General features: G+C 44.1%; 2 protein-coding genes across 4 annotated transcripts in view; both read left to right on the forward strand.

Moving 5' to 3' along the window:
• The window catches only part of LOC126424935 (cuticle protein 6.4-like), a 245477-nt gene that overhangs the window by 136305 nt on the left and 85380 nt on the right, over positions 1-23792 (forward strand). The window lies entirely within an intron of this gene.
• The window catches only part of LOC126424936 (cuticle protein 6.4-like), a 69305-nt gene that overhangs the window by 9606 nt on the left and 35907 nt on the right, over positions 1-23792 (forward strand). The window contains exon 2 of one of the 2 annotated variants that reach the window (XM_050087788.1): positions 5072-5467. The exons of the other annotated variant lie outside the window; for it this stretch is intronic. Coding sequence (XP_049943745.1) covers positions 5072-5305 — 234 coding nt within the window. The 3' untranslated portion in view covers positions 5306-5467. Of the gene's footprint in view, positions 1-5071; positions 5468-23792 lie in introns of those variants that run through there. 2 annotated transcript variants of the gene reach the window in all.

Below are 23792 nucleotides of genomic sequence, written 5' to 3' on the forward strand. Positions count from 1 at the left end.
CTGGGGAAACTATTCCATATGCTCGTAACTTCGTTAAAAGTCTGCAATGGGGCACCGCATCAAATGCTTTCCATCAAGTACCGGGAAATGCGACCTTTCTGAAGGAAACACGAATCCAATCACATAACCGAGACGAGACTCCATCGGCACTTCATGTAGTTAGAATATCAATTGGTATGTCCTTTCTCTTGCTCAAGAGCAAGCAGTAAAGGAAACAAAAGAAAAACTCGTAGAAGGTATTAATGTCCATGGAGAAGAAATAAAAACGTTGGGGTTAAAAAAATGGTTCAAATGGCTCTGAGCACTATGGGACTTAACTTCTGTCATCAGTCCCCTAGAACTTAGAACTACTTAAACCTAACTAACCTAAGGTCATCACACACACATCCATGCCCAAAGCAGGATTCGAACCTGCGACCGTAGCGGTCGCGCGGTTCCAGACTGTAGCGCCTAGAACCGCTCGGCCACTCCGGGCGGCCGTTGAGATTCGCCGATGACATTGTAATTCTGTCAGAGACAGCAAAGGACCTGGAAGAGAAGTTGAACGGAATGGACCGTGTCTTGAAAGGAGGATATAAGATGAACATCAACAAAAGTAAAACGAGGATAATGGAATGTAGTCTAATTAAGTCGGGTGATGCTGAGGGAATTAGATTAGGAAATGAGGCACTTAAAGTAGTAAAGGAGTTTTGCTATTTGGGGAGCAAAATAACTGATGATGGTCGAAGTAGAGAGGATATAAAATGTAGACTGGCAATGGCAAGGAAAGCGTTTCTGAACAAGAGAAATTTGTTAACATCGAGTATTGATTTAAGTGTCAGGAAGTCGTTTCTGAAAATATTTGTATGGAGTGTAGCCATGTATGGAAGTGAAACATGGACGATAAATAGTTTAGACAAGAAGAGAATAGGAGCTTTCGAAATGTGGTGCTACAGGAGAATGCTGAAGATTAGGTGGGTAGATCACATAACTAATGAGGTGGTATTGAATAGAATTGGGGAGAAGAGGAGTTTGTGGCACAACTTGGCAAGAAGAAGGGACCAGTTGGTAGGACATGTTCTGGGGCATCAAGGGATCACAAATTTAGCGTTGGAGGGCAGCGTGGAGGGTAAAAATCGTAGAGGGAGACCAAGAGATGAACACACTAAGCAGAATCAGAAGGATGTAGGTTGCAGTAAGTACTGGGAGATGAAAAAGCTTGCACAGGATAGAGTAGCATGGAAAGCTGCATCAAACCAGTATCAGGACTGAAGACAACAACAACAACAACAAGTCCTTTTTCAAGACTGCTCAAGGCGCCTGAAACTAATGCGAATGGCTGTGTTCGTTATATCTGTGATGTTAGACTCTTTGATATATTTCACCGTCATATGCCCAGATATCCCTGTTGCCTGCAGACAGGAGCAGAGATTTCCACACCCTCTTCTTTACTATCTTACCAACGTGCACAGCCCCCCATATCTCTCTTCAACCTCCTGTCTGAACAACGTGGCAGAAACTCTAGTTCCCGACAGAGCAAAACCCTTACAGGCCGAATGCATCGTTCGGCCACATTCCCAAAGTCTGTATCAGTAACAGGAACCCGACTCTGGAATAATTCACACATTATATTAGAGAACTCGATAACATCTCCAGATTCAGAAGACAGTCAATGAAGTATCTACTAAGGCAACAATAATGATTGTCGTTGTCCCTGTACGGCCGGCCGCGGTGGCTGAGGGGTTCTAGGCCCTTCAGTCCGGAACCGCGATGCTCCTACGGTCGCAGGTTCGAATCCTGCCTCGGGCGTAGATGTGTGTGATGTCCTTAGGTTAGTTAGGTTTAAGTAGTTGTAAGTCTAGGGGACTGATGACCTCAGATGTTAAGTCCCATAGTGCTTCGAACCATTTTTTTGTCCCTGTACGCAACCGTTACCCTTGTACATCGATCTTTCCAGCAAGATCTTCCTCATTTTCCAGTATACCCCATTGGTGCTGTCTCCTTAAATTTCCTTTCCGCAGAATTATATCAATAATATGTATTATATATGACTATAAATACTTTTTATATCTGCCACTATCATTGCCTTTTATTGTCATTATTATTATTATTATTATTAATATTACTAATATCTCCATTAGTGGCAGCATCAGCTGCTGCTGCAGTAGTAGAAGTACTGCCAGTACTAACTTCATTAGTTTCACTCACATTGTCACTACAGACACTCAAATCATTTTAATATCACTTGTGATATTAAAACCGTAATTTCTAAGGTAACTGTTGCTGCTGTAGTCTTCAATTCGAAGACTGGTTTTTCGCAGCTCTCCATGCTACTCTATCCTGTGCAGACCTCTTCATCTCCGAGTAACTACTGCAACCCATACCCTCCTGAACCTGCTTACTGTATTGTTCTCTTGGTGTCCCTGTACGAGTTTTACCTCCCAAACTTCCCTCCAATACTAAATTGCTGACCACGTGACGTGTTCGAATATGTCCTATCAATTGATTCCTTCATTTAGCCAAGTTGTGCCAAAAATTTCTTCACTCCCCAAGTCTGTTCAGTACTTCTTCTACCCATCAAATCTCAGGATTCGTATGTAGCATAATTTTTCAAAAGCCTCTATCCCCTTCTTGTATAAACTGTTTATCGTCCATGTTTCAGCTTCGTACGGCCAGAAAAACACCTTCAGAAAGTACTTCCTAACACTTAAATCTACGTTAGATGTTAACAAATATCTCTTTTTGAACAAAGATTTTCTTGCCTTTCCCAGTCTACACTTTGTAATTATCCTCCCTACTTCAACCATCATCAGTTATTTTGCCGCCCAAATAGCAAAACTCATCTACTATTCTAGGTGTCTCGTTTCCTAATTTAATTCCCTCAGCATCACCTGACTTAGAGTACATTCCATTATCCTTGTTTAGCTTTTGTTGATTTTCATCTTATATCGTTATTTCAAGACGCTGTCCATTTCGTCCAACTGCTCTTCCAATCTGTTTGTGACAGAATTACAAGGTCATCCTTAAACCTCGAAGTTTTTATTTCTTCTCCCAGAACTATAGCTCCTACTCCAAATTTTCTATGGTTTTCTTTACCCCTTGCACGATGTACAGATTGAATAACATAGGGGATAGACCACAACCCTGTATCATTCCCTCCCATGCCTCTCTGCTCTTAAAACTGCCGTCTGGTTTCTGTAAAAACTGTAAACAGCCTCCGTGTATTTTATCCCTGCAACCTTCAGAATCTTGGTCAGCATTGTTTACAGCTTTCTGTAAGTCTACAAATCCTGTAAACGTAGTAACTATGATGTATATGTGAACACTGATCCAATATCTCACCCAGATGAAGTTACGCAAATAAATGAATAAAATAAAATAATAGGAATTAACGTTTCCGAGATGGTAGTTAAGACGTTGACTACCCCTCGTATTCCTCAATGTCTTAACCCATGTCCAGGCGTTCTATCCCACCTGCTAATCAATGATTCCTATCGTCAGCTATTCTGCGGAGTTCTTCCTCACTTCTCATCACTGGACTGATGTGATTAGATTAGGTTAGATTAGTTTTTCGTTCCATAGATCCGTACTGAGGAGATCCTAGTGGATGTGGAACATGTCACTTTTTTTTAAGCTGAAACAACAATACTAATAGTATGAGTATATACAATACATCATTTTTTAAAGCTGAAATAACAATACTAGTAGTATGAGTATATACAATACATCATTTGTTTCTTTTAAAAAATTCGTCAATGGAGTAGAAGGAGTTGGCCACTAGTAAGTCTTTCAGGTATCTTTTAAACTGATCCTTATTTGCACTTAAATTTTTTATGTTTGCTGGCAAATTATTGAAGATGAGTGTTCCTGAGTAGTGGACCCCTTCTTGAACTAAAGTAAGTGCTTTTAAGTCTTTGTGCACATCATTTTTGTTCCTGGTATTGTATGTATAAACTGTGCTGTTTGTTGGAAAAATAGATATATTATTTAGAACAAATTTCATTAAGGAGTAAATATACTGAGAGGCAGTTGTTAGTATATCCAGTTCTTTGAAGAGGTTTCTACAGGACGTTCGTGAATTACTCCACAAACAATGCGTATTACACGCTTTTGGACTCTGAAAACTTCTGTTTGACTTGAAGTGTTACCCCAAACTATTATACCATATGACATTATGGAATGAAAGTAGGCAAAGTATGCAAACTTTTTCATATTTATGTCGCCTATGTCTGCTAACACTCTAATTGCAAATACAGATTTGTCAAGGCGTTTCTGCAGTTCTGTGGTGTGCTCCTCCCAACTGAATTTATTATCAAGTTGCAATCCCAGGAATTTAAGACTGTCAACCTCTTCTATCTGCTCATCTTCATACTTTATGCATATGCTGGGTGGAAACCTCTTACAGGTTCTGTATTGCATATAGTGAGTCTTTTCGAAGTTTAATGTCAGTGAGTTGGCTTTAAACCATTTATTAATATCCATGAAAATATCATTAGCAGGTCTTTCTAGAACTACACTCGACATATTATTTATTGCAATACTTGTGTCATCTGCAAACAAAACGAACTCTGCTTCTGGCAGTGTAACTGATGAGAGATTATTAATGTACACAAGAAAAAGCAATGGCCCTAAAATGGATTCTTGTGGGACACCACATGTAATTTCTTCCCATTCTGATGATGACTGATGACTTAATTCACTAGTCCCTTGCACTGACACCCTTTGTTTCCTGTTAGCGACTTGAACCATTCTGCAGCGCTGCCCATGACACCATAGAATTCTAATTTATTTAAAAGGATGTTGTGGTTCACATAATCAAATGCCTTTAACAAATCACAGAAAATACCTGCTGCTTGTAATTTGTTATTTAATGAATTAAGTACATTTTCACTGTAGGTGTAAGTAACCTTCTCGATATCAGAACCCTTCAGAAATCCAAACTGTGTTCCTGATAATATGTTATTTGTGGTCAGATGGTTGAGAAGCTGCCTGTGCATTACTTTTTCTAAAATTTTTGAGAAGCGCAGATGTACTGTAGACGCTGGTACAGATGTCCCTGACTCACCGCTGTGGTGTGTTCCTGCTTGCACAGGTCCTCGCCCTGTGCCTGATGGCCGTCGTCTTCGCCACTGAGGAGTCCTCCAGCAAGCAGAAGCGCGGACTGGCGTACGCGGCCGGCCTCGGCTACCCAGGAGTGTACGGAGGATACGGCTACCCCGGATACTACGGATACGGCGGTCTGGGCTACGGCCTGGGATACAACGCTCTGGGATACCACGGCCTGGGGTACCACGGTCTGGGATACGGACACCGCATCGTCTACTGAACACCCACTGGACGTCGAACTCCGAAAGGTCCTGACCTCTGACAGACTGGAAGAGGCCAACTACACCTGGCCTGCTCAATGCGGGTGCCTCTTAGAGACCCTGTGTCTGAGATATGTAATCCTTGTACAACCACTGTCTAAATAAAACACATTTCACTCTTATTTCACTCAGTTTATTTCCATACACCCTGTTACACTATGTGCGATGTTTACCTCCAGCCTACTGTGTCCACCATTGAACCGTGATTTATTTTCAAAGAATATTCTTAAGAATTTGTTTTATTTACTAGCGATTCAGCAAGAACATTAACACATTTAATCACACTATGAAAGCATGGAAGTAGTTTGCCAGGGAGTAACTGATGAAATCATAACCAAATTCCTTTTAACAAATGGGAATTTCATTCACTTTAATAGTGCCTAAAAGCATTATTTTAAAAGAAACAGATTTAAAATTATAATCAGAAAGCACCCTCTAAATATCAAAGTCACAATTTATTCAGAGGCAGGAAGAAACAAGTTTTGACTGTATGAGCTTTCGGGCAGAGAACCTTGCCGCTCCCTTTTGACACGGCCGTAGTTACGACCGTTCACAACAGCCTCTCAAGGACTACACTGGTGCAAATCTGTAACACACCAGATAACTTTAAACTACGAGTTTTAACAATTTACACAAGCACACCAACTATGCATGGCCATAGTTACGACCGCTCACAACAGCCTCTCAAAGACTACACTGGTGCAAATCTTCAACACACCAGATAACTTTAAACTACGAGTTTTAACAATTTACACAAGCACACCAACTATGCACCCCCCCGTAGAAGGGATGTAAATAGTACAAAACACTAACAGTTGTAGTATTAACCTTGCCGCCGAAGGTGCAACTTGATTTTAACTTCTAGGAAAAGTCTTATGGTGAAAGGGTGGCAACTTTATATACTAAAATGATCATTTAAATAAAAGCCCATGAAATGCAATCTTATATAAAATTCTACAAGGTTGGCCAAACAATAGTTAAGGTTAAAAAAAATGGTTCAAATGGCTCTGAGCACTATGCGACTTAACTTCTGAGGTCATCAGTCGTCTAGAACTTAGAACTAATTAAACCTTACTAACCTAAGGACATCACACACATCCATGCCCGAGGCGGGATACGAACCTGCGACCGTAGCTGTCGCTCGGCTCCAGACTGCAGCGCCTAGAATCGCACGGCCACTCTGGCCGGCCAATAGTTAAGATGCTCCACAGTACACAGATACCGCCACTCGAGATCATAAGCAATAATATCAAAGTTTCCAGAGATCAAAACATATTTCAGGTATTAGGCCGTTACACTCCAAGCAATAAATTCGTTAACGCACCAAATCCGATAAACATGACAGAGACAGCTACTACCGTACGGTAGATTGATAGGGACATTACCGAACAACCCGAACCACAGGTTGCTCTAACCCATCCCTTCTCCACAAGGGAAAAACGGACCACCCAATTTATAAACAACCACCTTCCCGCAGGTGGGCAAACGAAGAAGAACGGTGGGACGACCCCAAAGCAAAACGGGTGGTGACCTCACCAAGAAAACAAGTAGAATTTAATAAGAGTAAATCAAACAAAATATCACCAGTCACCTAACTTCTAATAAACTGCTATTTCTCGAGAAGACCTGGCGCAGCACACCCAAATCGCTCTCCCGAACCGTCCGCTGCCAGCCGTTTCAATGGACGCAGGAAGGCACGCCGATCTCCCGTCTCACGGCGTCGCAGCTCGCACCGACCAGACTGATGTGGGCTGACTCCTGTTGCTCTCGTGTCGATCGCGAAGTACCCCTCGCTATTCGCCGCGGCCCACTGGACTCACGTGGCGACCTCACATGCGCCGACGCTACGCCGATCTCCCGTCTCACGGCGTCGCAGCTCGCACCGACCAGACTGATGTGGGTTGACTCCTGTTGCTCTCGTGTCGATCGCGAAGTACCCCTCGCTATTCGCCGCGGCCCACTGGACTCACGTGGCGACCTCAAATGGGCCGACGCTACGCCGATCTCCCGTCTCACGGCGTCGCAGGTCGCACCGACCAGACTGATGTGGGTTGACTCCTGTTGCTCTCGTGTCGATCGCGAAGTACCCCTCGCTATTCGCCGCGGCCCGCTGGACTCACGTGGCGACCTCACATGCGCCGACGCTACGCCGATCTCCCGTCTCACGGCGTCGCAGCTCGCACCGACCAGACTGATGTGGGTTGACTCCTGTTGCTCTCGTTTCGATCGCGAAGTACCCCTCGCTATTCGCCGCGGCCCACTGGACTCACGTGGCGACCTCACATGCGCCGACGCTCAAGACGGACCAGTCATCTTGTGTCTCAGTGCGCGACCGACCAATCGATCGATCCAACCGCCAATGACCGTTGCCTGAGTAAACTCTAGCAGACTGGCGGCCTAACGCGCAGATGCAGGAACTAAGCCCCGACCGGGCGACCACTCGCTGAGTTCTCTTACTGGCGGAGTGGAAAGACTCTCATTTTGCCGGATTTAAAGGTTAATCCGAACGATAGACATACTAGCATTCTAAACGACAGACAGACACTAACTGCTTAAGAAATGCGTACAAGAGACAGGCTAGCAAGCTGGGGACGAGAGACTGACCCATACTGACCGACTGACCCTTCCAACGAGCTCATAGCGCCTCTTAAATGCACGTGAACAGGCAACCTTTCCCCCTTTCCCACTAGAGGGAGACACCAAAGCTGCGATTGCAACAGCGGCGCCACTGCCAGAAACGGAGGGCGACTGCTTCACAAAAAAAGGCCCTGAGCACTATGGGACTTAACTTCTGAGGTCATCAGTCCCCTAGAACTTAGAACTACTTAAACCTAACCTAACCTAAGGACATCACACACATCCATGCCCGAGGCAGGATTCGAACCTGCGACCTAGAATGGCTCGGCCACTCCGGCCGGCCGAGTGCTTCACACTACGCGCTGCGGCGCGCTCTTCAAAACAGCAACTTTTACCACGGCTCAACCATTTATATTATTAAAAGGCTTGATGGTTGGAGGCTAGTCGATAGCCTAAGACAAGGTAAAAAGTATCTGGAGCTTCAGGGTTCAGGAATTTCACTGTCAGCCATCAAAGTCATGGAGTACAGAGTCAAATAGGAGCTGAAATGCACAGATGCTATCTTGTACCATTCACAAGGGAACGGTCGATAGTGCCATGTCGAAACCCTCCCCGCCATCTTTTTTATTTTTCTCGCAGAAAAAATACACCTAAATAAGTTGCTAAGACGAACTGCCAGTATTTTTAGTTTTAATGTAGAAAGTTACTGATGGTGTGTGGCTGAATGTGTTCGCCGCTACAGATGGTGCTGCAGAACTGGCTCGCGGCCTTGGATGGCTGCGCATGGCATAGACACATCGTACGTCACAACCCGATCTGGGCACAACTTTCCACGAGAACGACTCCCTTGCATTTTCTCGTTTTATGTCAAGACACAAGAAAAGAAGGAATGAAGGAAGATTGCTGTTTTATGACCATTTCACTGTTGCGATAATTGGAGCTCTGCTCGGATTTCTTACTACTGGATGGGAAGGAAGAGGATGTGGCCTTTTGACGAACCTTCCCGGCATATGCCACACAAATCTGCACCGCACTTCTTTCAAAAGTCACAGAAATAGCTGTAACACCGATATCATGCACTTTACCCATGCAAGATTTCATCAAACTGGACCTTTCCTCTCCAGACAATGAACCAATAAGGAACTATTCACAAGAAGTTTCCTAGTTGTGCACATAATCACACAAGCCATTTTGGCACTTGTCGAGCACTGACTGACAATTTCTGTCCCAAGGTCAAGTTAACCAGTAATTTTATTATTATCATACTCTATATGTGCCTTTAAGCACATATCACCTATGCTAAGAGCTGCTATTGGTACTGTTCCCTTTCGTCTATAGTATTTTTATTTTTCCTTAATTATATTGAAGCATTCATGACCAAACCCTGGTTCACAATTCAATACACCAAGATCTGATCTTTGTAAGACATAGTAAGGGATTACTAAAGTTCAGTCTAACCAACTGACATGGTCATTTTAATTGATACAACTGTAGGTTTTCGTGAAACATTGTAATTAACTAAACAAACACTGTTTTTAGCCTTGTTTTACAATTTATTATTAATTTATTGCTCAACCTTAGTTATAAGCCCATTTTCAAGTACATTACTGATTCCCAAAGAAGATAATGCACAGATAAACATGATGACAAGGCAAAGATAATCATATCAACTTCTTAAGGTACCGATCCATAGCTTACTGCACAATTACGTCAATGACCATTTTGGTTCAAATGGCTCTGAGCACTATGGGACTCAACTGCTGAGGTCATTAGTCCCCTAGAACTTAGAACTAGTTAAACCTAACTAACCTAAAGACATCACAAACATCCATGCCCGAGGCAGGATTCGAACCTGCGACCGTAGCGGTCTTGCGGTTCCAGCAATGACCATTTTAACAAATTACATTAATCATTACAAAAGAATAGGTCAAATGGCTCTGAGCACCATGGGACACAACATCTGAGATCATCAGTCCCCTAGAACTTAGAACTACTTAAATCTAACAAACCTAAGGACATCGTACACATCCATGCCCGAGGCAGGATTCGAACCTGCGACCGTAGTGATCGCGCGGTTCCAGACTGAAGCGCCTAGAACCGCTCGGCCACCCTGGCCATTATTACACATTCACTAATTATACTACAATGACTGGACTGAAGTTATGCATCAGCAAAGATATTTTTAACTACAATGGACTGGGGCCCAAAGTTTTGCATCTATCCTGGGGTTGCGATCTCATCTCAAAGAGGTGAATATTGAATAGGTTTGCTCGTTTAATAATAGGTGTGGGGAGATACACATCTGTTTGTTAATTTCTAAAATTTCTAATTGGTTGAGCTTGGCCCCATTTTCCTCTGTGTGTAGTACTTGTACATCTACCTTTTTTTTTTCCTTCGACTCTTCTCTCAGTTTTCTTTTGCGTGGTGACGGATCTGCTGTACCAGGCTGATCACAACTTGATGATGAACTATAAGGTTTTATCACCAGCACGCTCAGCAGCATGTGGCTTCCTCGAAGTGAGTTTTTTCTGAGAATACAGTGGATACGGAAGCAATTCAGTGGGAACAGCTCCCTCTCCAAGTCTCCCCACCTTATCAGTTAGATACACGTCTTCTTCATGAAAATACTGGGAACAAACACCTGAAGCACTTGTAGGTGACCAGTTCTCCCTGAAAACTGCTTTTACCCAAGCATCCATTAATTCTCTCCTTTCTGGAAATCTGAAATATGGTAATATTTACGAGATAACAAGGAATAAAAACGTAACTATGAGCAAGGTGACAGTGTCATTGGTTAAAAGCACATTATTATGCTAGAGCTGTTGATACAGGATTTGTTAAAACCTGTAAGATATATGTAACATATTTAAGCACTGATAGTACTTCACGTAACACAAACTGTAATTTAATACTTAATTACGCTTACCTAAAGTATATAAGAAAACATACATAGTTCTTAATTTTTCCAATGTCTGGAGAAACAAGCATTGATAACGATCTTGCAGCTGTGCTAAATTTTATGAAATTTATTTACAGGCGTAAAATCTTTCTGACATTAGGAGCATCAGCATGAAGACATCACCTACTGGTGACACATGAAAATTTGTGCCGGACCAAGATTCGAAACCGGATTTCCCGCTTGTTGTCAGCAGTCGACTTAACCACTTTACCTACCCGAGCAGACTTCCAAGGCCGACCCAACTGTCTAACATTCCACACGTTTGTCTCCTTGAAACCCTGTGGCGGGAATCCAACTTAAGTCATAGTCAGGATGTCATGCGAAAGTTTGGGTAGATCCTGGAATGTGCTCGGATAGCTGAAGTGGTTAAAGCTACCGCTTGTGACAAGGGGAAAATCGGGGTTCCAGCCCTGATACTGCGCATGCTTTCATGTGGCAGCAGTACGCAATATCTTCAGACCCGATGCAGCTAATCTCAGGAATATTTACATCTACATACAGGGTGGCAATTATTGAACTATTTGATATAAAATGGTGATAACTTCTGAACTGTTTGCATTACAACGTTCAAACTGCACGGTTGGCTGCGGGGCACGATGGGAATTAAGATGTTCCTTGTTGTTGTTGGGCATTTCATTCGGATGACTTCGTCAATAAGCAAAACAATGCATTTGGGGCACTGAGAAGCCGAATTTTGCGATAGAGAAGTCTCTTCACCCTCAACAGGTGATTGTGTGGTGTGCAGTGTCCAGTCACGGAATAATCGGTCCGATATTCCTTGCTGACACGGTGACTACCGAACGGTATGTGAAAGTTCTGGAACATGATTTCATCCACACTATCCAAAGAGACCCTGATTTCGACAAGTTGCGGTTCACGCAAGGCGGCGCTCGACGGCATCGAAGCAAGAGAGTGTTTGACGTCCTGAAGGAGCACTTTTGGGGCAGCATTCCGGCTCTGCGGTGCCCAGAGGCCCCTGGCGTGGACTCGTTTGGCCGCCATATTCTTCGGATCAAAACACATGCGATTCCTTTTGTGGGGCTATATTAAAGACAAGGTGTACAGCAGTAACCCCAAAACAATAGCTGAGCTGAAAACAGCCATTCAGGAGGTCATCGACACCATCGATGATGCACTTCAGCGCGTCATGCAGAATTTCGCTCTTTGTCTGCGCCACACCATCGCCAATGATGGCAGGCACATCGAACATAACCTAAATCCGAATATCTGTAGTGACGTTTGTACATTGAATGAAGTGTGTGCAGGCCGTAGTTTGTAACTAATTTACATTTTTTCATATGGTTCAATAATTGTCACCGTGTACACAGGGTGGTCCATTGATCCTGACCGGGTCAAAAATGGTTCAAATGGCTCTGAGCACTATGGGACTTAACATCTGTGGTCATCAGTCCCCTAGAACTTAGAGCTACTTAAACCTAACTAACATAAGGACATCACACACATCCATGCCCGAGGCAGGATTCGAACCTGCGACCGTAGCAGTCGCGCGGTTCCGGACTGAGCGCCTAGAACCGCTAGAAAATGCTCAAAGTTATATCCGTCAGCCTCAATGCATTTGGCAATACGTGTAACGACATTCCTCTCAACATGGAGTAGTTCGTCTTCCGTAATGTTCGCACATGCATTGACAATGCGCTGACGCATGTTGTCAGGCGTTGTCGGTGGATCACAATATCATGTATCCTTCAACTTCCCCAACAGAAAGAAATCCGGGAACGTCAGATTCGGTGAACGTGCGGGCCATGGTATGGTGCTTCGACGACCAATCCACGTGTCATGAAAAATGCTATTCAATACCACTTCGATCAGACGCGAGCTATGTGCCGGACATCCATCATGATGGAAGTTCATCGCCATTCTGTCATGCAGTGAAACATCTTGCAGTAACATCGGTAGAACATTACGTAGGAAATCAGCATACATTGCACCATTTAGATTGCCATCGATAAAATGGGGGCCAATTATCCTTCCTCCCATAATGCCGCACCATACATTAACCCGCCAAGGTCGCTGATGTTCCACTTATCACAGCCATTGTGGATTTTCCGTTGCCCAATAGTGCATGTTATGCCAGTTTACATTACCGCTGTTGGTGAATGACGCTTCGTCGCTAAATAGAACGCGTGCAAAAAATCTGTCATCGACCCGTAATTTCTCTTGTGCCCAGTGGCAGAAACGTACACGACGTTCAAAGTCGTCGCCATGCAATTCCTAGTGGATAGAAGTATGGTACGGGTGCAATCGATGTTGATGTAGCATTCTCAACACCGACGTTTTTGAGATTCCCGATTCTCGCGCAATTTGTCTGCTACTGATGTGCGGATTAGCCGCGACAGCAGCTAAAACACCTACTTGGGCATCATCATTTGCTGCAGGTCGTGGTTGACGTTTCACATGTGGCTGAACACTTCCTGTTTCCTTAAATAACGTAAGTATCCGGCGAACGGTCTGGACACTTGGATACCGAGCAGCATACATAGCACACGACCGTTGGGCATTTTGATCACAATAGCCATACATCAACACGATATCGACCTTTTCCGCAATTGGTAAACGGTCCATTTTAACACGGGTAATGTATCACGAAGCAAATACCGCCCGCACTGGTGGAATGTTACGTGATACGACGTACTTATATGTTTGTGACTATTCCAGCGCTATCTATCACAAAGCGAGAAAAGTGGTCCAACTAAAACATTCATATTTTTTCACGTACTACACGAATATGTAATAAAAAATGGGGGTTCCTATTTTAAAAAACGCAGTTGATATCCGTTTGTGCTATTGCAGCGCCATCTAGCGGGCTAACCATAGCGCCATCTGGTTTCCTCCTTCAAGGTAGACGAGTTTCGCTCTTTGTAGTTTTTTCGTTTGATGCTTACTTATTTCGTGAGATATTTGGCCCGGTCACGATCAATGGACCACCCTGTATAGCCGTTGCCGATCGCAGCGCCTTATTCTGCCTGTTTACATATCTCTGTTTCTTTGGCGCTTCAGTGTAGTACGTCATAGCTCTAAAGGGAAAGCAGTCATATCAGGTACTGTAAAACGACAGTTTTATCAGCACACAAACAGTTGTTTGCACATCCTGTAGAATCGTAATGTAGCGACTAGCGCGAAGTACCGGCGTCACTGACACCAGTTGTACTGTATACGGTGTTACCAGCCGAATAATGTATCTCTGTGTATAGACCACGCACGCCTGTATCTCCGCTGTGTTTAGGTTTGTAACAAACATCTGAGTCGCGTGACGGAGGGCAAAAAGACGAATGTCTGTCACTAAGCATTGTGCGAAGTGGAGCCCACAGCTGGACTTACTTTCATTTACAGCTTAAATCAAGCACTGATTTTAAGAGACGAACGACTTGTTATGTTAGTACTACACATATATTGGTACAGTGAGAATAAATTCTCTGAAACTTCCAATATTAATGCAGTTGTTACCGTTTATAGTTTCGCCAGGCAAAACGGTAACAAACGCAACGGTAATAAACTTTTTAATGACAGATTTTTTTTTTAACAAGTGACAGAATTACGGTTCTTCAGAGAATTCCTGTATTTCTTACACTGCGAGTCCTTTAGGTCACTAACACCAAAGAAGGATACAAATATTAGTTTAGCAGAAAGGATTTAGTTTTCTGCTGATGTCTCAACATAACGCATGAAAACTTTTCGTAAACTAAATTAAACTCCTCCAGGCTATGAAGGCTCAACGGTACCGACCGGCCGCCGTATCATCCTCAGACCATAGGCGTCACCGGATGTGGATATGAAGGGGCATGTGGTCAGCACACCGCTCTCTCGACCGCATGTTGGTTTTAGGAGACTGGAGGCGTTACTTCTCGATTAAGTAGCTCCTCAGTTTGTCTCACAAGGGCTGAGTGCACCCCGCTTGCCACCAGCGCTCGGCAGACCGGATGGTCACCCATCCAAGTACTAGCCCAGCCCGACAGCGCTTAACTTCGATAATCGGACGGTAACCGGTGTTACCACTGCGGCAAAGCCGTTGGCAAAAGTTCACTACGCTTTTATATAAAAAAATGGTATCTACTTTTATCCACAACGTACCATTTTTAGGCAAAATGTTTTGTGCCTTTCGCTTAATTCAGCGTATATAGCAAAACAATAACAACATAAGAAGCTTAAAAAAAGCTTCAAGAGTTTTCACATAATAAATTCGAAAGCATTACTTTTCACATGTCTTTCTTTCAGCAAATGCTGCACAAGATTTCATCACTGTAATAAATAACCTTTTACACAAAATAGTACAGTCAAGATAAACTTAACTGTATTCCAGAAGTCGCCTGCAAATGGATCTCCTGATCGAGATGTCGGTTTCAACATAACGACGTCAGGCACCGTCTAGATCGTCTATGGCCTCCCGTCCACAGGACATTAGGTGGAGTCACATAGACCCAGACCGGGGACGGAATGTCCTCCTGCTTAACTGGGTGGTAACGCGCTCGCCTCCCATGCGAGCGTGCACGGTTTCCATTCCCGGCCTGGCTATGGATTTTTCCCCGCTCAAGGAGTGGGTGTGGTGTTGTCTTTATCGTCATTTCATCCTCATCATCGGCGCACAAGTCGCCCAATGTGACGTTGAATGAAATAACACTTGCACTTGGCGGCCGAACTTCCCCGAATAGGGGCCTCCCGGCCGGCGATGGCATGCGTTCATTTCCCTTTCAAATGGTTCAAATTGCTCTGAGCACTATGGGACTCAACTGCTGAGGTCATTAGTCCCCTAGAACTTAGAACTAGTTAAACCTAACTAACCTAAGGACATCACAAACATCCATGCCCGAGGCAGGATTCGAACCTGCGACCGTAGCGGCCTTGCGGTTCCAGACTGCAGCGCCTTTAACCGCACGGCCACTTCGGCCGGCCCATTTCCATTTTGCTGGAGGAAAAGCTGAAAATGCGGTGAGCGTGCGGGCGCACAATATACAATGTTCCGAGATAAGCCGCTACGCCGGAGGGACTGAGGTGTCATCCAAAGAGGGCGGCGCCACACCACATTCGACAACGTGCATCGACACCACAGACATCAGCGATATTCGCAGCAGTCCGCAACGTCAGATGAAAGGGACTGAAGCAGCACGCCCTTATCTCAACACAGCAGTGCCCTCAGTATATCTGCATCTACATATACACTCCGCTAGCCACCAAGCGGTCTGTGGCGGAGGGCACAATTCGCGCCAAAAGGGAACTTCACACCAAACATAATCATAGCCAAAGCTTTGCAGACAAACAAAAACTACACGAAGTGAAATGTAGTGTGAAGATGGCTTGCGAGAGGCATCCGTGAATTCGAAACTAAAGTTCTATATAGTGACTTGGCAGAAAATCCTAAGAAATTTTGGTCTTATGTCAAAGCGGTAGGTGGATCAAAACAAAATGTCGAGACACTGTGTGACCAAAAAGGTACTGAAAAAAGAGGATGACAAAGGCCGAAATACTAAATGTCTTTTTCCAAATCTGTTTCACACGGGAAGACAAAATGCTACATATTCAAATAGATGACAGAGGGATGGAAAAACAATTAAAATCGCTCAAAATAGGAAAGGCTGCTGGACCTGATGGGATACCAGTTCGTTTTTACACAGAGTACGCGAAGGAACTTGCCCCCCTTCCCCCCCCCCCCCCCCCCCCTTCTTGCAGCGGTGTATCGTATGTCTCTAGAAGAGTGTAGCATTCCAAAGGATTGGAAAAGGGCACAGGTCATCCCCGTTTTCAAGAAGAGATGTCGAACAGATGTGCAGTACTGTAGACTTATATCTCTAACGTCGATCAGTCGTAGAATTTTGCAACACGTATTATGTTCGAGTATAATGACTTTTTTGGAGACTAGAAATCTACTCTGCAGGAATCAGCATGCGTTTCGAAAAAGACGATCGTGTGAGACCCAGCTAGCGCTATTCGTCCACGAGACTCAGAGCGCTATAGACACGGGTTTCCAGGTACATGCAGTGTTTCTTGACTTCCGCAAGGTGTTCGATACAGTTCCCCACAGTCGTTTAATGAACAAAGTAAGAGCATATGGAATATCAGACCAATTATGTGATTGGGTTGAAGAGTTCCTAGATAACAGAACGCAGCATGTCGTTCTCAATGGAGAGAAGTGTTCCGCAGGGGAGTGTCGTAGGACCGTTGCTATTCACAATATGTATAAATGACCTTGTCGATAACGTCGGAAGTTCACTGAGGCTTTTTGCTGATGATGCTGTAGTATATCGAGAGGTTGTAACAATGGAAAATTGTACGGAAACGCAGGAGGATCTGCACCCATTGACGCATGGTGCAGGGAATGGCAATTGAATCTCAATGTAGACAAGTGTAATATGCTGTGAATACATAGAAAGAAAGATCCTTTATCATTTAGCTACAATATAACAGGTCAGCAACTGGAAGCAGTTAATTCCATAAATTATCTGGGACTAGGCATTGGAGTGATTTAAAATTGAATGAGCATAAAAATTAATCGTCGGTGAAGCAGATGCCAGACTGAGAGTCATTGGAAGAATCCTAAGGAAATGCAATCCGAAAACAAAGGAAGTAGGTTACAGTACGCTTGTTCGCCCACTGCTTGAATGCTGCTCACCGGTGTGGGATTCGTACCAGATAGGGTTGATAGAAGAGATAGAGAAGATCCAACGGAGAGCAGCGCGCTTCGTTACAGGGCCATTTAGTAATCGCGAAATCGTTACGGAGATGATAGATAAACTCCAGTGGAAGACTCTGCAAAAGAGACGCTCAATAACTCGGTACGGGCTTTTGATGAAGTTTCGAGAACATACCTCACCGAGGAGACAAGCAGTATGTTGCTCCCTCCTACGTATATCTCGCGAAGAGACCATGAGGATAAAATCAGAGAGATTAGAGCCCACACAGAGGAATGCCGAGAATCATTCTTTCCACGAACAATACGAGACTGGAATAGAAGGGAGAACCGATAGAGGCACTCAAGGTATCCTCCGCCACACACCATCAGGTGGCTTTCGGAGTATGGATGTAGATGTAGATGTAGAAAGTCATATTCCCCCCCCCCCTCCCCCCGGCCGTTCCACTTGCGGATCGCGCGAGGGAAAAACGAATGTCTGAACGCCTCAGTACGAGCTCTAATTTCCCTTATCTTTGAATGGTGATCATTGTGCGGTTTCAAAGTTGGTGGTAATAAGATATATTCTACATCCTCGGCAAAGATCGTATTTCGGAATTTAGTGAGAAGCCCCTTCCGCTTATCGCGTCGTCTATCTGCAAGTATATCCCACTTCAAACTTTCTATAAGATTTGTAACGCTCTCGCGATGGCTAAATGTACCAGTCACGAATCTTGCCGCTCTTCTTTGGACCTTCTCAATCTCTTGAATCAGACCCAACAGGTAAGGGTCCCATACAGACGAACAAGGACTGCATCGCTTCAGGATTCTAACAATAAACCGCAATCTAGAGTTCGCCTTGCCCATTACTTGCGTAATCTGATCGTTCCATTTGAGAACATTTCCAATAGTCACACCCAGATACTTGACGGATGTTACCGCTTCCAAAGACTAGGCATTTATTTTGTACTCGTACGTTAACGGGGATTTTCGCCTTGTTATACGCAGTAGATTACACTTACTAATATTGAGAGATAATTGCCAGTCATTACACCACGCCTTTATTTTCTGCAAATCCTCATTGACTTGTTCACAACTTTCGTGTGACACTACTTTCCTGTCGGCTACAGCATCAGCGGCAAACAGTCTAATGCCGCGGTCGATACCATCAACCAGATCGTTTATGTAATAGACCGTAAGCGCGCACTTTTTGGAGCACTGAGTCGAACGCCTTTCGAAGGTCGAAAAATATGGCATCACCCTGGGAGCCGGTATCTAGAGCCTGTTGTATATCATGCACAAATAGACCGTAAGCGCGCACTTTTTGGAGCACTGAGTCGAACGCCTTTCGAAGGTCGAAAAATATGGCATCACCCTGGGAGCCGGTATCTAGAGCCTGTTGTATATCATGCACAAAGAGGGCCAACTGTGTCTTGCATGACCGCTGTTTCCTAAAACCGTGCTGGTTTCTGCAGATGAGCTTCTCAGACTCTAGAAAGGTCATTATGTCTGAATACAAAATATGTTCCATGATTCTACAGCAAATCGATGTCAGTGAAACTGGCCGGTAATTATGTGCGTCCGATTTTCTACCCTCTTTGCAGATTGCTATGGCCAGGGCCTTCTTCCAGTCCCGTGGAACTTTCCGCTGTTCCAATTATCTCTGACAGATGATGGATAAGAATGGTGGAATATTTGTAACATAGTCAATATAAAATCTTACGGGGATACCGTAAGAGCGTGCAAAAATGTAACATGACATAGAGAATGCTCCGCTGAACAATTTGAGGTAGGGAACCTAAGGTTGGAGAGGCCAGCTTAAGGAGATGTGGAAGTAAATTTGTCTAGCGCTTTGTCTAGAATTACTTTTTTCCAGTTTATTTACAGCTAACATGTGTACTGCGCTGTTTATTTACATGTACGTGCTTTATTTCCTACAAGGAAACAAGGAGGACGAGCCTGATTACTAGGAAGTCACCATACAGGTTTTGTTTACTTTACTCTGTAGGAATTAAAGTCCAGGGACAAGAATTAAAAACTTTAAGATTTGCCGATGACATTTTAATTCTGTCAGAGACAGCAAAGAACTAAGAAGAGCAGTTGAACGGAAAGGGCAACGTCTTGAAAGGAGAATATAAGATGAACATGAACAAAAGAAAAGCGAGAATAATGGAATGTATTCGAATTAAATCTGGTTATGCTGAGGGAATTAGATTAGAAAATGAGACACTTAAAGTCGTAAATGAGTTTTGCTATTTGGGGAGCAAAATAACTTATGATGGTCAAATAGGGAGGATATAAAATGTAGACTGGCAATGACAAGAAAAGCGTTATTAAAGAAGAGAAATTTGTTAGCAATATGTATAATAGATTTAAGTGTCAGGAAGTCTTCTCGGAAGGTATTTTTATGAAGTATACCCATGTATCGAAGTGAGACGCGGTCGATAGTTCAGACAAGAAGAGAATAGAAGCTTTTGAAATGTGGTGCTACAGAAAAATGCTGAAGACTGGACGAGTAGATCACGTAACTAAAAAGAAGATACTGAATACAATTGGGGAGAAGAGTAATTTTGATACAACTTGACTAAAAGAAGGGATCGGTGTTGGGATACATTCTGAGGCATCAAGGGATCACCAATTAAGTAATGGAGGGAAGCGTGGAGATGAATACAGTAATCAAGTTCACAGCGATGCAGGTTGCAGTAGTTACCCGGAGTTGAAGAGGGTTGCTGAGGATGGAGTAGCATGGAGAGCTGCGTCAAACCAATCTTTGGACTGAAGACCTCAATAATAACAATCCATAAAGTGGCTCTGTTGTATCGTATTTACATTGTCCCGTGACAGAACGTTTTACGAATCAACGATAGGCCCTTCGTTACTCAGTGCTATTCAGAGACGCAGAACTCACTGACATGCGTCTCGTGTATGGGAAAGAACGTTGGAATGATCTCACTGCTGAAACGCTGTACAGGGAACGATTTCGTAAAAGGCATCATCCGTCACGACAAGTGTTTATTTCTCTCGATCGACGAATGCGGGAGACTGGTTCATTGCAAAGAAGAAACGAGAGACCTGGTAACGTGAGGACCACTTGCACACAGTATTATCTCCTTAAGCTGGTTTCTCCGATTCTACGTTCCCTACCTCAAACCGTTCCGCTTCCTCTATGCCCTGTTAAATTTTTGCACGTTCTTACGGAAAACCCTGTAATGGAAGCGCTCTGCCCCAGATCGTTACCTCAGCTGAACCAGAAGGAGTAACGAGATATTTCGGTCTCACTTGTGAGAGGGAAATGTACTTTTCTAAATGTATAACACTGTACTTCTAGAGAACAGTTCGTTAATTAGTGCATCACGTGATGCTTTGATAGTCAAGGGCAGTTGTAAATTATCACGCACTCCTGCGGCCAAGAATTGTATTAAGTAAATTTTTTTATCATTCATGTAATAAAGTGAACTAATATTTCATCTGTTGCAGTTTCGATGAACCATTTCCCAAAGCAATCAAATAAGTCACAGTTTCATCTGCTCTTAACAGGGACAGCATTCTTACAGAACAACACGCGATTCTCTCTGCATCTGGCCACAAGCAACCTCATGCTTCCATATCAATAAAACCCACACTAAATCTAAGACAGTTAACTCGGTTGATAAAATCTGTTTAATTTTCAGTGTGGTGTTCAGATTGTCCCACAAGTGGAGTGGGGAGATTGGCTAAGTACTTCGCCAGTTTGTATGTTGGTGAACCAATAGTGGATACGATGAGGGGGAATGGTATCCCGTCCTGAGGGTGACGTTATGGTTAGTTTTGATGTGGTGGCGCCGTTATAGAATGTGAATGTCAAAGACTGTTTTGACATAGTATCCCAGCTTTGTAAATGAGGTGGTCGAGGCACTCTTACGTCTTCTTACATTCTGTACAACGGGCAGTATTACGATCAGACGGACGTCGTTGCAATGGGTAGGCCATTTGCTATAGCTGCTGCAAACGTCTTCATGAAGAATTTTACGATACTGATGAGACATGGCGCCTTTAAAGTCTAGTTGTTTCTTTAGATACACTGACGACACGTGACAAACCCGAAGAGTTCTTGGGACACCTCAACTACATTAACAGTTTACCATGGAGGTGGAAAAAAGCGATCCATTGCCCTTCTTCAACGTTCGGGTCCGTCACAAACGAAATGGATGCCTTGGGCACAGCGTCTATGGAAAACCCAGCCACACCGATCTCTACTTGCACGCCATCAGCCATTCTTACCCGGCTCAGAAGCGCACTGTGTTACAAACATTGGTGCATCGTGCATCAGACGTTGATAGCCCGCCGCACGAGGTGAGCCACCTACGCTAGGTCTTCAGGAACAACGGCTATAACCTCCATCAGATAACCGAAGTGATTTCAAGAAAGACTCACAACAAGGCCACCGACGAAGAACAGTAAAGGAAACGCTTTTTTGCCGTTCTGCGATTCCGTGTCGGGCAAGATAAGCCGCCTAGTGAAACAACACAAGATCAAATCAATCTTCAGGCCTCCGAGGAAATCCATTAACTACTCAGACCGGTTAAGAACGCTGAAGGTCTCAGGACACATGGGGTCTACGAAATACCTTGCGAGTGTGGCCAGTCATAAGTCGTACAAACGATACGCACTGTGCAACAACGCAGAAAGGAGATCAGAGGTTTTAACACATAAGCTACCCCGAGAAATCTGTTTGTTTGAATGCTTCAGAAAACGGATACCGGATAAAATCTGACGAAACCTCCTATGTAGCTCGCACTAACGGCTTCTGGGAGTGTGTAGTTAAAGAAGCCATTGAAATAAGAATCACCAGTAGCATCCTAAATAGAGTAAGGCGTGGGATCCAGCAATTTCGAGGTTGAAGCGGGCACATGGGGTGGAAAGTCGGCAGCTAGTGTGTATCAGGGGCGTACCAGCAGCCCATTGACAGTCATATCTCTGATCGAAAGCTCGTGTAATGTTACACTGAAGAGACCAAGGAACTGGTACACGTGCCTAAAATCGTGTAGGGCGTCCGCAACCATACAGAAGTGTCGCAACACAACGTGGCATTGACTCGACTAATTGCTGAAGTGCTGCTATAGACAACTGACACAATGAATCCTGCAGGGCTCTCCATAAATCCGTAAGAGTAGTAGAGGGTGGAGATCTCTTCTGACTAGCACGTTGCGGGGCATCCCGGATATGCTCAATAATGTTCATGTGTGGGGAGTTTGGTGGCCAGCGGAAGTGTTCGAACTCAGAAAGAGTGTTCCTGGAGTCATTCTGTAGCAATTCTTAACTTGTGGGGTGTCGCATTGTCCTGATGGAATTTCCAAAATACGTCGGAATGCACAATCGATATGAATGGATGCAGGTGATCAGACAGGATGCTTATGTACGTGACACCTGCCAGAGTCGTATCTAGACATACCAGGGATCTCATATCAATCCTACTGCACACACCCCACACCATTACAGAGCCGCCACCAGCTTGAACAGTCACCTGCTGAAATGCAGGGTCCATGGTTTCATGGGGTTGTCTCCATACCTGTATATGTTCATCTGCTCGATACAATTCGAAACGAGACTCGTACCACCAGTCATCAACAGTCCAGTGTCTTTGTTGACGGGCCCAGGCGAGGCGTAATGCTTTGTGTCATGCAGTCATCAAGGGTACAAGAGTGTGCCTTCGACTCCGAAAGCCTATATCGATTATGTTTCGTTGAATGGTTCGCACGCTGACACTTATTGATGGCTCAGCACTGAAATTTGCAGTAATTTGCTGAAGGGTTGCACTTCTGTTACGTTGAACGATTTTCTTGTCGTTGTTGGTTCCGTTCGTGCAGGATCTTTTTCTGGCAGCAGCGATGTCGGAGATTTGATGTTTTACCGGATTCCTGATATTCACGGTACACTCGTGAAATGGTCGTACGGGAAAATCCCTACCTCATTGCTACGTCGTATGTACTGTGTCTCATCGCTCGTCCGCCGACTGTAACACCACCTACAAACTAGGTTAAACCTTGATTGCTATTGTAGCAACATAGCAACAGTAACCGTTCTAAGAACTGCGCCAGACACTTGTTGTCTTATATAAGCGTTGTCGACCGCAGCGCCGTATTCTGCCTGTTTAGATATCTCTGTATTTCAATACATATGACTATACCAATTTCTATGGCGCTTCATTGTAATTGTGTGTTTGGTGTACTGTGTATTGAACTGCGGACCTAGAAATGACGGAGAGGCTTCGTCCCACCGTAGCCCTCAGTGGTTCACAACCCCTCAACAGCCC

This window comes from Schistocerca serialis, chromosome 10 (assembly GCF_023864345.2).
Source record: "Schistocerca serialis cubense isolate TAMUIC-IGC-003099 chromosome 10, iqSchSeri2.2, whole genome shotgun sequence".
Lineage (NCBI taxonomy): Eukaryota > Metazoa > Arthropoda > Insecta > Orthoptera > Acrididae > Schistocerca > Schistocerca serialis.